General features: G+C 43.4%; 1 protein-coding gene across 1 annotated transcript; it reads left to right on the forward strand.

The window, feature by feature from the left end:
• Positions 1-2,616: 2,616 nt before the first annotated feature.
• Positions 2,617-19,313, forward strand: LOC144673688 (uncharacterized). The gene is made up of 3 exons (XM_078535402.1): positions 2,617-2,709; positions 12,872-12,989; positions 19,082-19,313. The coding sequence occupies exons 1-3, from the start codon at positions 2,669-2,671 to the stop codon at positions 19,250-19,252; spliced, it is 330 nt and encodes a 109-aa protein (XP_078391528.1). The 5' UTR covers positions 2,617-2,668; the 3' UTR covers positions 19,253-19,313.
• The last annotated feature ends 5,410 nt before the right edge of the window (positions 19,314-24,723 follow it).

Consider the following 24,723-nt stretch of genomic DNA (forward strand, 5'->3'; position numbering starts at 1 on the left):
AATCGAAATCAAAAGTGAGCGGAGCCTCGTGTTGGAAGGGCACAGGCGCTGCATGGGAGTGCGATCAGTGGGTGGGCGGAGATGCAGGACAGCTCAGATGGACAACTGAAAGGGAAACCCAGCAGGCAACATTGAAAAGTAAGATGAGTGTGATGGGTGAAGGCCCCGCTTGTGTGGGAGAATGTTTGCACAAGGCTCCATAAGGCCCTGCCACACACACACGCCTCCCTCCAGAATCACTTGTGGTCTGGCTGCATGCAGCTAAACTGCTAGTGGGGGTGGATGCAGTGGGAGGACTCATGAAGCCTGTCAATTAAGCTGAAAGACAACATTACACACTGTTCAGTGAAAGTGGATATATTTTCAGATTATAAAGTGACAAAATGTGTTCGCCCGTGTGACCGCTTGTGATCAGAATTTCTTAACTTTCAAGTCTACCACTTCTTCTAGGTGCTGCCCTGACATCCGCGGCAGGGGTGGAGACAGCCTGTGCAATGGTTGGACCTGTTGCCTCTGATGGCTTCAGCATGTGTCCTCTGGAGTGCCAGGGCCTTGTGGGTCCCAGCTTGCTTTGGCTGTCCTCCTGTGGGCCAGTTAGTCCCTCTGTGATGACAGAAGATGAGGTTGAGGGGGGTGGTCACAGGCAAAGGGGACTCAGTGGGGAGTTGTGGAGTGGACAGCCTCTGAGGTTCCTGAGCGGATGTGCAGCTGTTGCTCCTCCTCCCTTCGGGTGCCCAAGGGCCCCAGCCTGACTTATTGAGGGGAAGGAACACCTGGAGGGACGTCGAGGTGCCCTGTTTCACACCCGCGTTGTCACTGCAGGGCCCTGACTACCACTATGGAATGTGTCTACATATCTCCATGTTCTGCTGGATTAGAGTCCCCGTGGTGTCCACCAACCTTCCCATGGAGACCTCCATACGTGCACATGTGGGCACCACTTCATCAGAGAGCAGGCGGATGCACTCCTCTGACTCCCGTGCCACTCTTTTGAGGGCTTCCATCAGCTCTGCATGATATTCCCCCACCTTCTGCTGATTCTCCACGATGAGCTGAAAGGCCAAATCCATAGGCTCGTCATCTGACGTGGACCTCACAGATGCCTGATCCCCAGCAGACCTCCGAGTGCCAGGGAGCTCGGCTGAACCTGCCTCCTCCTCCTGTGGACATGTGTCCGTGCGGTGACCATCAGATTGTGGATCCGAGTCTGCTCTAGATCTAGATCCCACCTAGATGTGTGTCTCTGTGCTGGTGGAGGGTGTGGGTAAGCGCTGTGATGGGTCTTCCAGGCTGCTTATTTCCAGCTCTTCAATGGAGGAGGTGTCCTCTTGGCTGGAGGTGAGGACCTGGATGGAGCTGAGGGACTGACTGGCTGAGGGTGTCGATCACTGGGCAGAGCTCCCTATGAACCAAAACAGAGATAATTAGTGCATGGCAGTAGAGTCAAAAGCAGGAGAGAGAGCACCCACAGTTGTGTTGAGAGAGGGATGATGTGATGCAGGATCCTCACGTGGGTGTTCGCCATCAATTTCACCGTCACCACAGGCACGGTCCATATCCTCAGCAATCAGCGCGATGCCACGCTCCTCAAAGTGAGTGAGTGACCTAATGTGGGCCACTCCACCCCCGGTCTGGGACCTCTCCCTGCTGTTGTGAGCCTGCTTCTCATACATGAAAACAGATGGAGAGAGTGTGAGCAGAACACATGGCACTGCGTAGAATGTTTGTGTGGTGAGCGGAGACATGGATGGGGTGAGGACGTGAACTCCAGAAGATATGAGCCTGATGGAAATGTGAGGGTGTGTGTGAGAGTTAGTGGTGTTGTCCCTTGAGGTGTGAGACCCCTGTGGATGTGTGATGGGTTTGGGAATGTGTGAGTTGAGAGTGATGAGGTGGTTGACTTACCCTGGCGGAACAGATGAGAGCATTCATCCTCTTCCTGCACTGGATCCTTTGTTGTCCGGTGGCGCTGACTGCTGCTGTCATTGCCCCCCAGGCCAGATTGGTGTCTCTGGTGGACCTCCTGAGGTCAAGGTGGAGGTAGAGGACATCGCGGTGGCCTTCCACTGTGTCCAGCAGGTGCCCCAGAGAGGCATCACTAAACTTGGGGGCTGCTGCCTTCTTTGCTTTCAAGGCCATCTGTCGCTTGGAGCAGTGCTGGTCTGGAGACATGAAGTAGGCTGCACTCTGGTGTGATATAAATATGGCGTCTGGAGTGAGGAGGCACTGAGGTCATGGCTAAGCGGGCAAATCCAAGCCCGCCCACCAGCGATCTGCAGTGTTTCCTGTGAATGCATTATTTATGAAGCGGGACTCGCTGGGATTGGGACGATACGACATGATACCCGCCATTGCAGCTGGTGGATAAAACATCCTTTTTCACGCCCACTACTGCATTTGGTGTAAATTTGGGATGATTCCACCCATAGATATGTTGCTTGGAAGAATGGGTCATTTAACAAGAGGTTTTATAAAGCTGTTACCGTAGAAACAACTCCCAAATTAAGTCACTTCCCTTAACTGAGGAAGAAGAGTGCAGGAAACTGGAGTGAGGTGCAAGCAAGTGTTCCTATTTTTGATTTACTGAATTTGCTCTTTGTTTAGATTAAGAGAGAGCAAGGATACAATTCAAACTTTGAAAGCAACATTTGCAAATTTGCAGAAAACCATGGCCAAACTGACTCAGAGAAGGCTATTGTTGAAGAAGGAGTAAGTACAATGCAGACAACCTCAAACTGCATTCCTACATAACTTGTAAACATGATACCCCATGTTGGCCAAATTTAGAATAAAGCTCCCACTACACTGTTCAAGCTCTCAGTCTGAACCCCAAATCCTGGCTGGTTTCAAACCCAGGCTTCAAAGGTAAATGAACCTACTCACTACCTCATCACAGTACTTATATGACCAAAAACTGTTGTCTTTAAGAAATATAACAGTATTAGCTTTACAGCAGGTTTACAGCTTGTCCAAGACTATATGTATTTCCTAACTCCCAGAATTTGGTGAGGGTTTTAGTTCTCAAACAGAAAATGGAACATAGCATCAAGAAAATGTAAAAAAAAATCACATATATCAATGTAAAGAATAGAAAATACACTTCATACTATTAACTACAGTGATAGGTGCGGCTCAGTAGCATCACTGTTGCCTCTGAGTCGGAACATTCCTGGTTCATGTCCCACTCCAGAAACCTGAACCCAAAACCTAGTCTAACACTCTAGTACAGTACCAAGGGAGTGCTGCATTACGCAAAGTGCCCTCCCTCAGGTGAAAACTGAGGCTCGGTTTTCCCTTTTAGGTGGGCATTAAAGGTCCCAAGGCACTGTTTCAAAGAAAAGCGGAGGAGACCTCCACAGTACCCTGGCAAATATTTCTCCCTCAATCCACAAAAACAGATTGTCTGGCCATTGTCATGTGGCTGTTTGGGGGAGCTTGCCGTGTGCAAATTAGCTGTGCATTTCCTACAGTACAAAAATAACCACAATTCAACAAGTAGGTAATGGCTGTAGCGCTCTTTGAGATGCCTTGAAGAAATGGAAGTTGCTATATCAATATAAGTCTTTTTCCTTTTTATTCATGCTCAGCTGATTTCAAAGTGGGCAACTATCACCATTCTACAGTGTAGATTTGCATCAAAATACTGCTGTAAAATTATAATTCTAAACTTTTCTAAATACAGCATTACTTGTATCTAAGAACAGCTGTTACTGCCAGACCAGCCCTCAGATATTGGCATAGAAGTTCTCATCCCATCCTTCGAATTTTCCAGTAAATCTGAGGGTTGGAAATATGCTCCGTCTGCACTCTACTGCGCCCTTGCATTTTCTAAAATGTGCATTTGCTGTCTGAAAAAGCACCTGTGCACACTAATGAGATTAAAATGCGAGAAACACAGTCCCGGCTGTATTTTCTGCCATTTACCCTGATTAAGCACTGAGTGCGGAAGCTGAATGGTCCAATGTTCAAAGATCAGTGGAGGGACAAAAAAAGTGATGCTGGCACTGATGGCTTGTGTTATGGCTCTCCTGGCATTATCAGGCTCATGTCCCACAAGTCAATAAGAGATTTTTGACATTTTTATGGGCAGCTGTTATGCTGCTAGCACTCCTGCTCTGTGGAAGATGCCTACGGCCTACTACTTCTGATGTCTCTTCCAATTCTGGTCTGACCTGACAGAGGCTGGGAAAACCACCTCTTGAATGCAGATAACCCTGGAGCTGGAAAAATGGCTAAAGTAAGGGACATCACTGGGGCAGCCAGTGTGCAGCCCTGACAGGTATGACCCACCAATCCAAAAGCTTGCATATTTTTGTAGAAGTTGGAAGTTTCAGTGCAAATAAAGGAAACTTGAAATGTATAACTACTATTAGAAAGAAAGACTTGTATTTATATGGTGCTTTTTGCAACCACTTCAGCGCTTTACAGCCAATGAGGTACTTTAGAAGTATTGTCACTGTTGTAATGTAGGAAACTCAGCAAACTCTGCACTCAGCAAACTCCCACAAGCAGCAATGTGATAATGACCAGATCATCTGTTTTTGTGATGATGATTGTAAATATTTCCCCCTGACTATCAGCAGCAAGAAGACCGTGGTAATGGGACAAGGTGTTGCATCTCCACCCTTGATCACACTAAATAACACCCCCGCTGGAAGTTAGTGAATTCTGCTACCTCGGGTCCATGGTAACAGACAATCTGCTCCTTGATGCAGAACTTGATGCACACGTATGGAAAGCAGCCCACTCACAAAACGTGCATGGAATAACATCAGACTGACCCTGAGGATCAAATTGGTGGTCTATAAAGCCTGTGTTCTCAGCACCTTGCTGTACGGCTGTGAAATGTGGGTGACTTACAGCTATCAAGAAAAGAAGCTCAGCAAATTCCATTTTCGTTGTCTGCGGTGTATTATGGGTATATCCTGGCAGGACAAAATCAGGAATGTGGCAATCCTCTCAAAGGCAGAGCTCTGAGCTTGTTGGCACTCATTAAACAGAGGCAGATTTGTTGTCTTAGGCATGTTCGCGGGACGGAAGACGGTCACATACCCAAGGACTTTCCGTACGGTGAGGTAGCTGGAGCTAGCTGACCAGTGGGATGCCCAAATCTCCACTCAAGGCTGTTTGCAAGCATAACATGAAGGTCCTAAACATTGATTATCACACCTGGGAGTCACTAGCCAATGACAGAAGAAAATTGCGACGCCTCGTTGGGTTGGCATGCACCACCACAATGACCAGTGGCTACGGTGGCTTGGCAACAGAAACTGACAATAAAAACAACAACCCAAAATGACACCTGGAAGCTTCATGTTTGGCACTTGTGGCAGAACCTACCTCTCAAGGATTGACCTCTTCAGCCATCAGCAAACGTACGCCATATGAAGACACCCCAATCTGAAAAGGTTTGTTTGCTGCGTGTCCATCTTTAATAGATGGAAGGATGCCGATGACAATTGAGGGATAATCATTGGCCAGAACACCAGGGGTAACTCCTCAGTGCTTCTTTGAAACAGTGCAATGGGATCTTTTACATCCACCCAAACAGGCAGATGGGCTCTTGGTTTAATGTCCCCTCTGAAAGATAGCACCTCCGACAGTGCTGTATTCCCTCAGTACTGAGCTGGAGTGTCAGCCTTGATTTATGTGCGCAAGCCCTGGAGAGGGACCCTAATTGGCAAACGCATTTGCAGGCAGCCCCCTACCCATTTTGGGAGGAATGCTGTGTGCCTATTTGCATCCATTTGCAAATCACATTAGGAGGGCCTTGGGCATCCAAGGAGTAGTTACTGTTTTCAACAGTCGGACATTTTGTAAACAGGCCAGATGAGAAACCAAGCCCTCGCAGAAAACTAGTCAATTCATATTCATTTCAGCCAGCAGATACAAATAAAAATCCTTTCCATCCCATAAGGGAAAACACTTTGAGATACGGTCTTGCCAGATTTTCACCCTCAATGCTGTTTAATGTTTTAGCATCATCTTCATTGAAGAGCTCATGACTGACCTAAATTTCTTCAATTTTAAACAGAAATCGTACTATGAGAATGGGTGCCATTCTACAGCTCCTTGATGTTAGCCCTGAATTAGACTTTGGAACAATGATTAATTCAATAGATCACGACACAAAGGTTTTAGAACCACCCAAGCATCCACCCCTTTGGTGAGCTCTCTTCTCATGTGGATTGTTAATCGTAACAGAGGAACTCTTCTGAAAATAGCTTCTTATGCAGATTGTTAAAAAAAATTTTGAAAGTTAGAGCAATGATTTTTTAAATCAATAAAGAAGTAGCAACTGAGCAATTGACTTGCATCATGAACCAGGATTTTTTGTTTTCTTTAAAAAAAATCTCCTAATTTCGGGCTGTTTTCAGGTGTTCTGCAATTTAAGTGGACAGTGGACTTTCTCTGAAACCCAACTCTGAGAAATGGTCAGCACGATTTCTCATCCACATTCCCCTGTGGTCCCAATCCTTCTATCAAAGTGTGCCTCCTGCAGGGAGATGTAAAGTGCCCGCCAGAAATGCCTCGGTGTTTCTGCCCACTTAGCACCCCTCAAATCACCATCACTCTGAAGGTGGCGGTGCTTAGTCTGTATTGGCCCTCAGTGGGTGTCACTTTCAGGCTGTAGTTTGGCATACTCAAAAGGTAGTTTACAAAATTTGCTGAAAATTTAAAGGGATAGCTCCATAACAAAATAATAGATTTCCCTCTGAAGGTCCAATAGTTCCTGTGTTTTGAGAAGCAGGATAGCGAGGATGTGCAAAAGGAAAGGATGGAAGCCAGGAGAGTACAGCTCTCTTCAGGCAAACAACCTATGACTCATGGGTTTCTACCTTGCAAGATCTACTGACCACCGGAGGACCTATATGGATTTTTCCTATGGGCAGGGTCTGAGAAATCCCCCCGACATCATTAGAAAAATATGTCAGTTGTTAGGACCTGGCTTGCAGCCTTTTCCATAAGGATACTGCCTTGTTTGCAGCTTTGAAGGTAACAAGAGCACTTAACTTCTCTGCAATTTATGCATTGGGATGCTTCATTAGTTATACCTGTATGGATTCCCCATCTGTCAAAGTGCGCTCTTTCGTGTGAAAGAGCGCACTGCTCCCTGAGTGCTGTCTCAGGGAGATTATTGACAGGTAAAAAAACTCCAAAAATAGAAAAATATTAAAATTATTAACATGTCCCCCTCATGTGACAATGTCACACGAGATGGGACATGTTAATAAGAAGCACATAAACTTTATGAAACTTTTTAAAAACGGACATGAAACCTCATCCCGCCAGTGGATGGAGTTTCATGTATAATCAGGAGCCCTCTGGGGCTCCTGGCCTGCCCGCCAGCCTTAAGGTTGGACGGGCAGGTCTTTAACAATCTTAATTAGCCTGTCAATGGTCTCAATTGGCCATTGACAGGTTGGCAGGTGGACAGCTGATTTCGCTGTCCGCCCGCCTTCCTGAAAATTTAAAGGGACCGGGATGACGTCGGGGGTTCCTCCCGACGCCATCCTGCGTCATTTTCCCATCAGTGAGTGGGCCCCGCCCCCAAATTGCCAATGGGAAAATTCTGGCAATAATTACCATGTTATAGGTAGGCCATGGGCTGCATTGATGCCAACGCATTCTCACTGACATGATGAAGCAGTAACATACATGTTCACTCCTTGCAGACCACAGGTGCAAGATTTGGGCTCAGTTGGGCTAATTATAAGCATGAGATGAGATCAAATTGTCCCAATTAATCACTGAGAGCTCTCTGGGGGTACCAGGCTGTTAATCAGATCCTTTTGTAAGATTTTAGCATCAGTGGACCCAAAGGAGATTAATTTTAAGAAGATTATCTTTTGTGAATTAGAAGATATGACTGGGTAATGGCAGTAGGCCTAAAGCCTGTATGTGCGAATAACAAAAATTCACAGTTCTGTAAGCGCTCCATCCTTGTACCAACATGAACCTGAAAACTTGATCCCAACCTCTGTTTTCTACAATCTCTCTGGTGTAGTTACCCAGAAGTTATGGAACTTTCTCCTGATGTCTACTGTACGGCTGTTGGTGGTCAATTCTCCTCCCATATCTGCTCTTTGTCTCTGGGTGTGTGCTCTTTTGCAAAGAACACAAAGGTTTGGACATGAGGCAGACAATTCTCACTGACTGCAAAATTCACTTCTGCTGGTGCTGCTGCTACAGAAGCCCAGAAAGTAAAAAACGATGACCGAACCGCTTCCAATCATTTTCGCTTTGCTATGGTACAAGCGTGGGTGTGCCGTGCCTGCACTAGGAGCATGCTGAGTGGGCAGATCATGACATAATTCAGGGTCTAACACTGATTTCATATCCAACCTGCCATCTTGGACTTTTCAGGTCTTTGTAGAATAAGGGGTTACTAGCTATTATGTTAATAGCTAATATACATAACCAGTGATGTCAGATTGCATGTCACTGGAACTCAGAGAGAGAGGCTTCTGGAAGGATCCTCATGCTTATCTATCCCTGTACATAGCTTTAAATAGTGAATAACTGTTTGCAAGTTCCTGGATGCTGTGTTTCCAGTAGCGTCTGTTGCACACACCCTGCGACCATTTATGGCGATACTTCAGTCTTATTAATACCCTCTCTTACACACTCCGCTGCATGAGGGATCGACCTCCACCTCCCCCAGACAAATACGGACTCGAAACATTAACTGTGTTCCTCTCTGCAGATGCTGCCAGACCTGCTGAGTTTTTCCAGGTATTTTTATTTTTGTTTTGGATTTCCAGCATCCGCAGTTTTTTGTTTTTATCTATTTAGAGGGACCTGCATGGGACTTTCAGGTCAGATGCTTTAGACTTGCATTTATTGCTGCAGTGTGAGTGGAAGTATTGTGTCCTCTTGTTGAAGGAATTCTTAAAAGATTTGGAGTCAGTAGGGAGCGGTGAACTCCAAGGAGTTCAGAGGATTTTGAAGACTGGCAGCAAGCCTGTTATCACGGCTGGGGGTATAGCTGCAATCACTCTTGTGCTCCAGCATAGCATGACTTGGAGATTGAGCACAGCAGAGGAAGCTGTGCACAGAGAGAGGAGGAGGAATGCTCTCATTAGGAAGCTGTACCTACCTATAGTATTCAGGGAGCACTTCCCCTAACACCATCTGAGCTAGGAAAAATTATCTGAGGCAGTTGTGATTCAAAAAGGAGGTAGTGAACTGTACCACCCCCTCCACGCAGATCTGCAGCAACAGGGCAGGCTACTGACCATGAAGATTTCCATGGACCTGAATCTCCCCATGGCACATTATGGCAGATGGAGTATATTATGGAAAAGTACAAGGTTACTTACTTTGGTCTTGAGAAAAGAAAAACCAGATATTTTTTAAAAGACGTGAAACTGGTTGCCATTAATGTTCAGAGGGACTTGAGTGTACTCGTACAAGGAACACAGAAAGTTAGCATGTAGGTACAGCAAGCAGTTAGGAAGGGAAATAGCATGTAGACCTCAATTGCAAGGGGATTGGAGTACAAGAATGAAGAAGTCTTGCTACAATTGTACAGGGACCACACCTGCAGTACTGTGCCCAGTCTTGGTCTCCATAACTAAGGAAGGATATATTTGCATTGGAGGCTATACAGCAAAAGTTCACTAGATTGGGATGAGAGGGTTGTCCAACCATAAGAGATTGAGTAAATTAGTCTGTATTCTCTAGAGTTTAGAAGAATGAGAGGTGATCTCATTGAAACATACAAGATTCTGAAAGAACTTAACAGGGTAGACACTGAGAGGTTGTTTCCCCTGGCTGGGGAATCGAGAACATGGGGGCACAACCTCAGAATAAGGGGTTGATCATTTAGGACAGAGATGAGGAAAAATTTCTTCACTCAAAGGATTGTGAATGCTTGGAATTCTCTACCCCAGAGAGTTGTGGATGCTCCATTGTTGCATGTATTTAAGGCTGTGATAGACAATTTTTTGGATTCTCAGGGAAGCCAGAAATATGGAGACCAGGTGGAAAAGTGGAGTTGAAGCCAAAGATCGACCATGATCGTATTGAATGGTGAAGCAGGCTTGACAGGTCATATGGTCTACTCTTGCTCCTATTTCTTATGTTCTTATTTCTACCCCAGTGGATTCCTCCAGGAGAGAGAAAACGACATTGCCAACAAAGCACCATTCACCGTGCATGGCTCATCAGGGAGAAAATAGATGCCCCATATCCCTTGCTAACCATAGAGAAACAGGAGGAGTGAGCTTGTGGCTTTCAGGCTGGTGGAATACCCAATGGTGCGGGGGATGTGGCGGGCAGTGTTTGCACGTTATATTGCAACTGCAAGGCTACCAGTCCCTTTAACATGGATTTGGTTTGCAACCATGCACAGAACATTGTGTCAATTAATTCCTACTATCTTGGCGCAATGCTTTTATCCCACCCCTGTCAGCTTCACCCCCTTATTTGAGCCAACACAAAATACTAGAGACTAGTTGCTCGGTGATGAGAGCTACTTGCTCAACATGTGGTTCATTACTCTCCTCTGCCACCCAGCCAAGTGTGGCAGTACAGGTAGAAGAGCCATGTTGTCTGTAGGAACGTCATGAAGCATTTCATGAGCATTCTGGATCAGTGTTCCCACTGTCTGGACCACTCAGGGTGAACTCTCCAATACTCTCCAGAGCATGTTTCCAAATTTGTGATGGTCTGTTGCATCCCCTTCAACCTTGCTGTCATGAGGGTGCAGCCTTTTGATGTAATATGCCTTTAAGGGATAGCAGTATGTCATCACTAGAAGGGATGTGTGTCATGTGATCAAGCCTCAGTTTCACTTTAGCCTGTGAGCAGAATGCAACACACAGCCCTGCTGCTGATGTCTTTGAGCTTTCTATTCGTGCATATAGACGTTTTCATGTGCCCAGTTTAAATAAATGAACCCACAACATGTTTACACAATCCCTTATGAGTGATTGTTGCCTTTGTATCAATATAAAAGCATGAGACCCTTGACACCAGGTGTTCAGCTGGACCTCAGGAGGAAGAGGAAGGGAAGAGGGAAAAGAAGGAGGAAGGGAGAAGGCATCTAGAATGTCTGCATTCCTTATCGGCTACCTGTGAGAGGTTAATTGGCCTCCAGTTCTCCTAAAATCTCATCCCCACAGCACAACAGCTTCATAATTCCCCTCTTTTCCATCCCTCTGCTATGGATCATCACAAGGTCCTCTTGACCAAAAATATGAAATAAAAGGCACCACAGAAACACTTTTCCATAAAATATTATCCAACAACAATTTCAATAATACAAACAGTACTCAATCTATCACTCTTGTGCACTCCCTTACTGCCTGTCCTGTGGGTTTCTTTGCCTGGCATAGTGCTCCTTCCTGTACTACTGCTGTGGCTACAGCATAGCTAGTGGGAAGCTGCTGACTTTCAGTTGGAATGACAGCAGATGGCTGTAGACTGCCCTCAAGCAGCTCTGGACCTTGAGGGCCTGGTTTTGGACTGCATCACCTTGGCATGTGTGGCAGCAGTTCTAAACTGGCTGGGTATCAAGCAAAGCAGCTTTTGTGGAATGGCAGCAGTGGGAGCATGACTACTGTCATCCTGAGAGAGAACAACAAGTTTGTGCACTATGGAGCCACTGCCACTTGCTTGATAAAATGTTTCAGCAATCCTAGTAATGTGTTGGAGCCACAAATTGCTGGGCTACTGTGAGAACCTTCATGCCACTTTGAGCACTGGTATCCACAGCCATGATGGCACCAGTCTGAACCTGTTGGTCTTGCATAGCAAAAACCAGAGATCTCACGACCTCAGTCTGAACTTCCACTGCAGCAATCAGACTAATCGAATTTTCAGCCCATTGCCTTTTCACTGCATTTAATTTCATTGCAGACATTCTCTTGTGAATATTCTATCAGGGACAAGCAATACATAATCACTTCCTGCCAAACATTGCAAGAAGCATGATATGAGACAGTGGAATGGTAAGGGAGAAGGTATATCATGAGCGAGATGGTGGCTTTCCCTTGTGCCTACTGCTTTTACACAATTATGGTTCTGAATAGCATGGAGGTCAATCATACTTTCAGCAATAATTCAGCATCTGCATGGGCACTCATGCCTTTCTTATCTTACTCTTTAAAATATTTCTAGCACTGAATAAGTGTCCATGGGATCAGAGAGTTAGCACTGACAGCCATTGTCACCTCCTTCCCCAACTCTCAGCTGCCTACATATCCGTTTATATGGGGCTTGGGAACTAAAGAGCTTTTCCTTTCTTGCCTTTAAATGTCCAAGCATCATTTCCATTGCAGCTTCTGAGAACTTTGATCTTTACTTTGGCATTGGACAGTCCCAGATTATGCTCCTCCTTCTCCCATTGCATTCAAGTGCAGGTCCATATTTCCTTCTCTGACTTTCTTTTTCCCTCTCTCTTCGCCTCTATATCCCCTGGGTCACCTGCTATGCTTCTGACTATTTAACTTGCTGCAGCCTTCGTCCTAACAGTGGAGACACAATCAGAAGTAACATTTGACTAAATGAGATCCTCTTCCCCATCAGCGAAATGTGGTGAGGAGTTTGTGGGGTTGACGCACACGATGCTAAGGTCTGACAAATTGAGAAGAGATTACAGATATATGGAGGTTTACAGCAGAGCCATTCCCTGTGTAGTCAACCTTGCTACCATGCACTATCTAGAGGTCTGTCCTATGCTGCAGCATCAGTTTTTTTTTTCCCCCAGCAGATAATAAACTTACCAGTACTCCATTTATTATCAAATCAAACTTTTGTATGGACAATTCTGACTTTAAATTCAGTTTAGTTTTCTTGTAGCAAGAGTTCAAATACAAGATACATTAATACATATACAAACGGATCTCCATCTGTGTTTTTGCAGGTTCGCCATACTATTGAATGAATCTTTAGAATTTGGCATCCCAGAAGAAACCAATCCCCTCTTACAGAAACTTGCATTTTTTCACCAATTCACTGCAAATTGCGTACCTTCTGCTGAGGTAAGTATTAAGCTATAATGTGAATAAATAGTGGCAACAAACCTTAAATAAATATATACGACCTTCTTTTGGAAACCGTATAATGTGTTATAGAAAAATGCAACCTTACTGCACAACGAGGTCCATTTTCAGTTTTAATCTTTTTGGTGAGAAAGATGTTTTTCTGAAATTTAGCAAATGTTGAAACAGGAGTTGTACATTCCATACAAGGGCCCTATATAAATAGTCCCTATAGAGAATCCCATATTAAGGTGTCTATACTTGCACTTCATAGGTTATTCCTTGCCTATCATGTCTCCCTGCCGTGCCAGAACCTGGAGCTGTGTTATCTTTTCCCCACAAATCGCTCAAAATTCGTTCTTCACTGCCATTTCTTCTAAGCAAACATCCAATGTCCAAAATAAGGTGATTTCAAATTGCATGATTACATTAAACCATTAAATTTATTAACTCCACTGCTGAAGGTGGGCGAAGGCGATGTTTTTGCCCATTAATCTGTTTGTCTGCAAATAATAAATCTCAAAAGCTAATGGAAAGATTTCAGTGAAACTTGGTACAATGATAAGGTATGGCCCAGGGAAGAGCTCACTAGTTTGTGGCAAAGATGTGGATTCCGATCCTGGAATTTTCTAAAGGGTCCATCTGTTAACATTAGGAGATGGGGCAAATTGACTTTTTCTTTCAGAATGCTGTGGTTTGTTTTATTTAGCATATTATTGATTGTTTAAGAACGTTGTGGATTGTCTCAGCTGCTGTGGTAGAATTTGTCACAGCTGTCAAAGTGTGACCAGAGTTTTCAGAGCAGGTTGTTGAATGTGAATTGGCCTGAAGCCCCCTCATTGAAATGGAAGCTCTTAATAAAAAAGTTTATTTTCTCAGCTTTGTAGTTACAGAGCATCAACCAGACAGGGAAAAGGAAGAACTGTGTAATTATAATAATGTGGAGTTAACACAGCAGGGAGGAGATATGCGCTTTAGAGTGCCCTCTCCACTTGATTTTTTTCTGTTTTTAATGCCTTCATTGTATTAATTCAAAATCTCAACCTCCCCCAAAAGCCTAGATCGTAATTCATATCTTGGCCAGGATCTAATTTCCCGGGGTGTACCAGTACCATTCAGTCAGCTGAACCTATGAAATATTTTATTTTATCAATCTTTGCCAGGGTTTTTTTTAAAGTTATTCAATGAAAAACTGAAAGACCAAGTTAAAAAGCTCTCCTTAAGTAAATTTTATCATAAGGTTTTTCCTTGAACAGAGAAGCACTGTGTACTTATGTTTGAATTTCTGTTTGAGGGACAGAAAGAATGACAGTGTTGTTCACATATTTGTCATTTTGTGGTCTGTTAATTTCAGAAAGTGTATTAAGCTTAGAGTATTTTTCAACACAGCAATTTTAATTCCTTTTCAGCAAAGAGTTGAATTTTGAAGCAGATTGTGTGTTTCAGCTGTGTTTTGTTGATTGTTTAAAAAATGGGAACATTTTAACTGCTAACAGACAGAGAGATGGACAGCCTTTCCTCATTCTAATTTGATTTTAAAATTGAACCAGTGGCACTGTTGAGCAATGCACATCTGATGGCCTCTGGTTGGAGAATTGTGTGGAACGTAAATGCCAACATAGATTAGGTGGGCCAAATGGCCTGTTGCTGTGCTGTAAATTCCATGTAAAGCTGCCAGCAGGGAATGCAAACACTATATCGCATTTCACATCCTCAGGCCATCACAGCCAAGGAATTAATGTTCAGTAGACATTCAACAGCAGCAGTGTGAGACCCGGGACCCTGGGCCCAGCCTTCCCTCCACCACCTCTTAACCTCCCCAGGCCTCAGATCCACACCATGAGCTGCGGATATTCCGGTTCAGACCATCTGCTCTGAACTTAAACTCCAGGAACTTGTGGCCAACTTGCCCTTGTGCCCCACATAATAACTCAAGTAGAATCACTCGACATGGTCCTCGCGCCAGCCGCCTCTGTGTCACACATCACACAATCCCACGTGGCTGCGAGAGGATTTCCCTCCAATTCTGATCGTTGCTGTCAATGAGCCAAATCTCCCGCAGGTGTTTCTGGAAATAAGTGGCTTCAATATTGGAGGCAGTGAGGATTAAAATCAACACCCGTCTTACAGATTGAAAATCTTGTCAAGTGGGGCAAAATAAGAGAGTTCAGAAATGGCTGACTCCATACCTGACCAATTACAGCACACATGGTCCCTGTATTCTGCTAAGCCAAGAGATCGCTATCCTTCTTACATATCTTGTGAAGAGCAGAATGGGGGTTTCTGCCATGCATCTGTTATATAACACTTGTAGTCAAAATCTTCACTGAACAGAGGCAAAAGCAAAAATTCAAGCTGTTTCACTAAATAGGATTCAAAAACAATCACATGACAGCAGTATACACATACACACACACACACACTGCATGTATTTCCTGCACATAAGAAGTGACATTGCTTCAAAACTGCAACATTCAGAAATTCGCCATTCAATTGTCTGATAATAAGTGCTTGTTTTAAATGGAAAAAAAACAGGGTTTATTTGGAAAGTAGAATGATTTTTGTAATTTTGTACCATTTTATAAAACATCAGATTAAGTCACTCATATTGAAAAAGCTATATCTACATCTGAAAAATAAAGATTATTGGTATGCTTAGAATCTCAACGCTAGTATTATGCAGTGCAATAATTGAAAGTGTATCTATAATAAATAAAGGTATAGGTCTATGTATGTACCATGCTACAAAATTTCATGTCTAAATTGTGCTAAATGTTCTGCAACACCATTTTCTAATATACAATACCAAAATATTTGTTGTGACTTGTGAGTCACACTTGCACGCTTGTTGCAGGGTGACCGAGTTGGTACCTTAGATAGAGTTGTCTGCAGACACTTCTTAGGTGGAACACAATCTGTTTATTTACAAGGTACTCAGCACCTACACATGTGTTTCTACACCAAACTCTATCTACATACTTGTGCTGCTCACTTGCATACTACTGACTTCCTACTAACTACTAACTAACTACAGAGTTATCCCACATTACTCCACTGTTGGTTACACGAGCTCCTGTGGTCTTCCTTTATTATATTATTCTTAAAGGTATACTACACATCAGATAAAACCGTAGCTACCACAATGTTAAAATAGTACACACAAGTATAAATAACTGTTGTGTGGAAAATATCCTGCACTAAAAGCAAGCAAATATTGCTGCTTGTCAAAAGTAAGAACCAAAGATCAGGACAGTCATTTGTACTTATGGGGAATGAGCCGAGACAATTAATTGTTGACCACTGACCAGTTATTTTGCATATACAACACAATACACTTTGAAGATGGAAGTAAACCACCTTTTAATTTGCACTTTACTGAAAGTTGGTAAATCAACGTCCAAATGATATTTCAGTTCAAATAAAGAGCAGAAGTTTGGGTTTTGTAATTTGTGGTAAAATACTCCACATACATCGTTTAAAAAAAAGGCAAAACTAGGGTGCATTCCTCCTGTTTCTAATGTAATTTGATTTGCTTCATATTTCTTCCATTCCAAAACAATGTTGACAAATGAACACTACTACCAACTCTGCATCACTTGCTCTAGTAGACTGCATCTGACTTCCCCTTTGCTGCAAATGATAAAACATCATCAGCAAGGGAATGTTTGATGGGTTCAGTCTTTTATCTTTTTACCTGTGAGGTCCAGCTGCAGACAGACACAATTTTTTCTTCCGTCAAATCTTTAATTATTGTCACTCTGGGGTAATTTAGAAAGTTATGATTAACTTTTGAAAAGTTTAATTTCAGATGCGAATTACATTTCTTAAATAATGTTAGCGAAGTCAGTGGAAAGAAAAATCAAGTGGGGCATAAAACAGACGGCCAATCAACAAAGGAGAGTTTACTATCCAGCAGTGAATATTAAAGTTTTTAAATAGGAGGTGCCGGAGTGGCGCTTCGGTGCACTCCGGTAGCACTACACCCCTGGTGACGTGATGCTCTTACCGGCTCTCCAACTGGTGGACGAGACCCTCGTTACCTACATTAAATATCACCTCCAATTTCAGGAATTGGACCCCACCACTGGAGTCAGGTATCAGAGCCCACCTTAGAATTGAACCACCCTCTGGATCAGATCCTCCCTTTGGCTGGACACTCCCCCACCCCTGGTATTGGGGATCAGACCACTTTTGGTTTGGAAACCATCCCCCAAGCATGGTTGGGGATCAGAGCTACTTGCTTCTGTGGCCTTCTGAGAAGCATTGCCCCATAGGCTGGAAGTTCAGGCATACCAATCAGGCTGGTTCCTGGGTGTGGAACCTCACAATAATGAAAGATACATGCCAAGGAGTTAAAATTCCAAAGCATGTGGGAAAACCCATGAAGTGTGTTGAAACCTGCCTGTGCAGAGACTACCATATGCACATGTACCAGCAGAGGGCATCTGCTAGGAAGGGATAATAAAAGGTCCATGTTTAACAGCTTCTGCAGTTTTAATTCAAAGGGCTGCATCTCACTTATGTCGGCAGGCTGGGCAGGAGCCCAGCGTAACGCGTGGCCGATAGCACTCAACGCTACCTGTGCAGGTGGGGGGAGAAGGGAGAGTCGGGGCGCAGAGCGAAAGAGCGCAGCAATCTCCCTGAGGCAGTTCCGTGCCTCAGGGAGATCAAGTTAATAGTGAAACGTTTTAATAAAGGAGGAAGAAAATTATTTAAACATGTCCCATTGTGTGACAGTGTCACATGAGCTGGGACATGTTTGTGAGTTTTGCAAAATGTAATTAATTAATTTATAAAACCTTTAGGAAACCTTATCCCACACATGGATGAGGTTTCCTGAAAAACGTGAAGGCCGCTTGGGCTCTTCGCCTGTCCGCCAATGTTAAGGTTGGATGGGCAGCGTGGGTAACAACTTTCATTGGTTTTTTACTGGCCTTAATAGGCTGTTGACAGTTTGGTGGGTGCGCAGCCACCTCCGGCGCGCGCCCACCAAACAAAATATCTAAATGACGCGCGATGACGTTGGGGGACGCTTGCCTGACGTCATTACATGTCATTTTGCGCGTCGGCATGTCGGGCCCACCCCTGCACGCTGATGGAAGTATTCCGCCCTAAAATGTCTCTGGCTGAATATATAACTGTTTCTGTCCCAACTGCTTCACAACTCAGGCTTTCAGGTTTCCCACACTGTATCAGGTCTTCCTGTTCCTAGCAGCTTAGACAGTTAAAATACCTCCCAGCTCGGTCTGTGACAGAAATGGATGGGAAGGACAGGATAAAAGAAAATGGAAGGAGGGGAGGTTGAAGGGCGCCTTTGGCTTCTCACCACCTCTCCCCTTGGGGAAAATGAGTGGGGAAGAGGTAAATGGAGGACAAAGGGTGAGGTAAGTACCAGTGGAGTCAAGAGGAAACAGGAAACAAGTAGGATTAAGAGGTAATTCAAATGGGAAGAATTGGGGAAATGATGGGAGAGAGTTGGGATGGCGATAGGAAGGACAGTGGGCCATGGGAAGGTGAAAGAGTAAGTGACATGATGGAAACAAAGAGGCGGGGAATGCATTAGTGATTGGGAGGGAGCTGGGAAGAGGACTGCTAAGGGCCTATTTCCCCTGCAGTCCCTATTGAAAATGCAGCCAACAGTCTTATTTTATGTCTCTCTTCCCCAACACACAATCCTGCACCACCCACCACCTCCTACCTGAAAAGAAAGAAAAATGACAGAGAGAGAAGCAAGAAAAGACTTGGGTAATGGTAGGAAGAGAAGTGATGAGGTGCAGAAGTAGAGACAGATCAACACAAAAGGCATCAAAGACTGAGAAGAATCCATATTCTCCAACTTTCTTGGACCTGCAAATACTTTCTGTCATCCTTCCCCATTATAAATTCTTACATCTACATTTATGGTGGAAACTCTCAGTAAACATATCTTAATTACACCTCACCCCCATTCAAACAGAATGAAGGTGGGAATAAATGAGGCAAATAGAAATAAGGATAGAATTCATGACTTTAAAATAGGTCTCAATTATTCTGTGCATGTATGTGTGTAGTACACTGAGTGTGAAACATTTTCTTTATATTTTTCCTTTCAGGAAAAGTTATGTCTTTTGGCAGTTTCCCTTCCAAGCCACCAGCTCCTTAAGCTCACAGTTCAGGATGCTCTCCTTTTTATCGTGCAATGTATTTTCAAGTGCTCCTCGAGACATGTGAAGCAGTGGTACCAGTACAGAAAATTGCCTTTTACGCTCATTTGTGGAGAATAGAAAAAGAAAAAACTTTGGCCGAAGTGGACCCAGATTACTGAGCACACCAATCTGTATGGAAAAGTACACCTTTTAACCTTTTTTTTGCAATTTCACACTGGGGGTGGGGTAGGGTGGGGTGGGTGAGGTTAAGGAGGCTTTAGCACAGCTGTGTTTGTACCATATTCTCGAATTGAAAATAAAACCTGACCTGCCATAGAGAAAGTTTCCATTGTTTGCTGTTTGAAGGGGGGAAACTTTTACCTATGAATACTTGGCAGCTGCCACTTTTCATTAACAATGGATTTACCTCCTCTACCCTTCAGCACTCATGCAGAATAGGGGCAAATTTATGCCATGCGGCCTACCCCACCTTACTGGCTCAATCTAAATTTACAGCCTCCAGCCCTGCTGGAATCAGCACTGGCACCTCTTTGCCAGATGTAATTGTTGGGTGGGAGTGGGGCCTGCTTTCTCCCTGCCCTCTGATCTGCCCCATTTCTGATGATGCCTGAGATCTCCAGATAAGCTCTGCCAGGGGCAGCAGAATTTGCTCAATCTTCAGAAAATGGAGCTGGAGGCCTACTAGACATGGATGAGGGGGGCTCCTCTGCCTCCAAACATTTACCTGCTGAAGGTCTTAATCTTGGTTGCTCCATTTTAAAGAGCTCTGTAGTGCCTAGTAAAGCTAGGATGATTCTGTCTCCTTGGCTCAATACACGGCTGATGAGCACTGTTATAGCGGATTCTTTTATATTATTCATCCATGGGATGTGGATGTCACTATCCCTAATTCCTCTTGAGAAGGTAGTGGTGAGTTACCTTGGACCAATGCAGTCCCTGTGGTGTAGGTACACCCATCGTACTGCAAAGGAGGGAGTTCCAAGATCTTAACCCAGTGAGGATAAAGGAATGGCAATAAAGTTCCAAGTCAGGATGGTGTGTGACTTGGAGGGGAACTTGCAGGTGGTGGTATTCCCATGCACATGCTGCCCTTGTTAGCAGCAGAAGTTGTGGTTTTGGAAGATGCTGTTATAGAAGCCTTAGCGAGTTACACAGCTGTCACAATGCGCTGGTGGTGGAGGGAGTGAATGTTTAACTTGGTGGATTGCGTGCCAATCAAGTATGCTGCTTTGTCCTGAATGGTGTTGACTTCTTGGGTGTGTTGGAACTTCTCTCATTCAGGCAAGTGGAGAGTAATCCATTGTACTTCTGACATATGCCTTATAGATGAAAGAAAGATAGGAGGTGAGTTAGCGCTGCAGAAACCCAGCCTCTGACCTGGTCTTGTAGTCACAGTATTCATGTGGCTGGTCCAATTAAGTTTCTGGTCAATGGACATCACCAGGATGTGGATGATGGGGAATTCAGTGATGGTAATACCATTGACTGCCAAGGGGAGGTGGTTAGATTCTATTGTTGGAAAAACAAATACAGCCAATGCTGGAAATATGAAATAAAAACATAATATTCTGGAAATACTCAGTAGACCTCAAAGCATCTGTGGAGAGAGAGAACAATGTTCATATTTCAGGTTGAGAGTCTTTTGATAGAAGTTACCAAGTGACTTCTAACAGTCTCAGTGCCAGTAACAACATTAGCATTTGTTAACAAATGTCAAGATTAGTTTTAGGCACATGGATTATTTTCTTCTATAAAAAGAGGAAACATATTTAACAAAAATGCACTAATCATAGCCTTTTCTTCTCCTTTGCTTCTTGTGTCTCATTCTTAACCAGTTGTCTTTCTAACCCCCACATTCAAAAGACAAGGACTGCTGCTGGACACTACTATCCCCACCCCACATCGCTAACACTTACCCCCACCAATCATCACAGCTAGCCTAAAAGGTATGGCGGTAAATAAACAGTGAGAAATATTTAAAGGAACAATTCAAAATGTTCAACGAAAATCCATTCCATTGAAGAACAGAACCTCAGTGAGAAAGATCCACCTGTGACTTACTAAGGAGGTTAAGAATAGTATTAGGTTAAAAGAAGAGGCTTACAATGTTGCACAGAATAGTAGTAAGTCTGAGGAGCGGGAGTGTTTTAGAAAACAGCAAGGGTCACCAAAAAGTTGATAAAAGGGGAAAAAATAGAATATGAGCGTAAACAAGCCAGGAACTTGAAAATAGATAGTACAAACTTCTGCAAGTTATTAAAAGGAAGAGCGTAGCTAAAGTAAAAGTTGGTCCCTGATAAGTATGACAGGAAAAACATGATGAAGAATGGGGAATGAAGACAGAGCAGAGACATTGAACAAATATTTTGTGTCTATTTTCACTGTAGAAGACACAAGTTACATATCAGAAATTGATGGTAACTAGGAGCGAATAAGAGTTAGGAAATTAAGGTAATTAATATCAGCAGAGAAAAACTGCTGGAGAAACTCAAGGGAAAAAAATCCTACAAATCCCCAGGACCTAATGACCTATAAACTAGGGTTCTGAAAGAAATAGCTGCAGAGATATTGGATGTCCTGGCTATGACATTCCAAAATTCCCTGGATTCTGGAATGGTCCTAGCAGATCGGAAGTTAGTAAATGTTAAATCACTATTCAAGAAATGAGGGAGAGAGAAAACAGGGAACTATAGGCCAGTTAGCGTGACATCATTTATCAGGAAAGTGCCGGAATGTATTATTAAGGAAGTCTTAACAATGCATAGCCCAGGAAGGTGCATTCATAACGTGGCCAAGGAGGTTGAGTATCAATCTGCAATTCTTCTAACACACGCCAATGGCTTGTGGCAAGAGTGAGAGAGCGTCTTGGTCAGCTATGTGAGGGAAAGAAGATTGGAGCATCTATTATCACTATCCATAACTTCAGGCCATAATATGCTGTTATGGCACAGCCGATGGTAAATGCGGAGTTTTTCAAATCCCAAAGGGAAACTTGGAACAACTGCCACAACTTGTTTTGCAATTTGTATAAATTTTGAGACGCTTGCCTTGAATTCAGTAGTAATAAGACCACCAAGTCTTATAGGTTTTTACAAAACTAGATTAAACATTTATTAACAAGTAAAATGATTTTTAAGCACATACATATGTCTACAAATTAGTACTATAATAACTTCTAAATCCCCTAATTAATTTAACTCCCAGTTACACTTTCGTTAAGGCAACAGTAAGACACACACATTTTAAAAGACCCAGGCAAAAAAATGATACCCTGAGCCAGTCGAATTCAAAGTGAGTTGTATTAACTTCAGTTCTTTGAAAACAGCAGTTTGAGGCATAGATGCTGAAGGCTTTTCACAATTGTTCGATCTTAAAATGCCTACCCTTACACACAGCCTTCACTCCTTTATATCTATTTTCCCCTCTGAATGCAAATTCCCATTGTTTCACTATGTCTTTGGACTTTAGCTCTCTGATAATAAAAATCTCTCATAGTACTAAGTTTTACCAGTAATCCAGTAATCTTTGGGGAAAATGAACATACTGTTTCTAAACTTCACCTGGCTAGATGACACATTTCATGCCCTCTTTTGAAAACAATCTGGTCTGCTTTATTCAAAGTGCAAATTATCCCTTTACCTCTATGTTTACTTACTTGACATTTCAACACTAGCTTCTCTTCTAATGCATCAAAGCCAACAGACCAGCTGCCTTTAATTCAATTAAGTCCCACTCTCTCTCTCTCTCACACACACACACAGACATATACAGACACATATACCACTATTTTACAATAAATCCCAGTAACCTTATGAGGATTATTACATCTTCCTGACATCCCCCTCCTTATTAAAAAATTAACCATCATAATTTAAAAAGACGGTTTCATTTTTATTAACCCATCTTATACTATCTCCTATACTTATCTATATACTTTTACTATCCCATTACCAGATGCATGCATTAACATAAAATTTACACAAATCCTTTGTATCAACAGAAATCATTTCAGTTCAGTGTCCAGGTTTTAAATGTCCAATTTTCCCTTTAAACTTCAAACTCTTGATAATGCATCTGCAATCATTTCTCATCCTGCCATATGTATAATCTGTAGCTTAATTGGTTGCAGTAATAAACTCCATCTGAGTAGTCTTGCACTTCTGTCTCAAAATTTGTCCAGAAACTTGAAAGGATTGTGGTCTGTATAAACAAATGTTTCTGATGAATTGTTTGCAACATAAATCTCAAAATGCTTCAATGCTAACACAAAACCCAAATTTCCTTTTTGATCATTGAATATCTTCTCTGTTGTGCATCCAACTTGCATTAAAAATACCATATCAGTTTTTCAATTCCATTTTCACCTTCTTGTAACAGTACGGCCCCAATGCCCATATCACTTGCGTCAATGGCCAACTGAAATTGCCTGGCATAATTGGATACTGCCAAAACTGGTGTCATCGTTAATATAGTTTTCAAATTGTCAAAAGCCTTCTGACACTCCTGTGTATATTGAAACTTCTTGTTCCTTTTTAATAGTTCAGTCATTGGAGCAACCACACTGCTAAAATTTGGTACAAATTTCTGATAAAACACACTCATGCCCAGGAATGTTAAAACTTCTCATTTTGTTGTAGGCACTGGGAAATCCACGATAACCTTGACTTTCACATCTCTTGGAGCCATCTCACCATGTCCGATGGTATGGCCTAGATACGTAACTCACGCTTTTGCAAATTCACTTTTAGCAAAGTTCATCACCAAATTAGCTTCTTGTAATTGAGTAGATAATTCTTCCAGATGTTGTAAATGCTCCTCCCACATCTGACTGAAAACTATCAAGTCGTCAATATAAACAGCACAATTGCTCAAACCTGCAATTACTTTGTTTGTCAGTCTTTGAAATATTGCAGGTGCATTTTGCATTCCAAGCAGCATGACTTTAAACTGATATAGTTCATCTGGCCTCCCAAAAGCCGATATCTCCTTTGCTCTCTCTGATAATGGTACTTGCCAATATCCTTTTAGCAAGTCAATCTTTGTGATAAATTTTGATTGTCCCACTTTCTCAATACAATCTTCCAACCATGGTATAGGATATGAAGCCACTTATGTCACCGCATTCACCTTTCACTAGTCCACACACAGGGCGGAATTTCCCCAAATTTGTACTAAGTGCAGTAGTGGACGGGTAAAACTACATTTTACCCGCCGGCCACGATGGCGGGTTTTCATGCCATATCGTCCCAAACCCGCCTAATTATTTATGCAGTCCCGGCAAACACGCTGTTTCCAGGGTGAGCTCTCATTTGCCCGCCAGCCATCACCCCACTGCCACATCACACTGGGTGCCATGTTTAAAGTCCAGCCGCAAGCACAGTGCTCATTGTTTCCAGCTCACCACTGCTGGCTGGGAGACATGGCCAGCAAAGGAAAATAGAGCGTAGTTTCCCACTTCAACCACGGGTCCCTCGAGCAACTGCTGGATGCAGTGGAGGCCCAGCGGGATGTCCTGCTCCCCTGCTCTAGCCGCAGGATGGGCAGCAATGTGAGGGGGTGGCAGCGGTGGTCAGCGCCAACACTCTTCA

Source organism: Cetorhinus maximus, chromosome 3, assembly GCF_964194155.1.
Source record: "Cetorhinus maximus chromosome 3, sCetMax3.hap1.1, whole genome shotgun sequence".
NCBI lineage: Eukaryota > Metazoa > Chordata > Chondrichthyes > Lamniformes > Cetorhinidae > Cetorhinus > Cetorhinus maximus.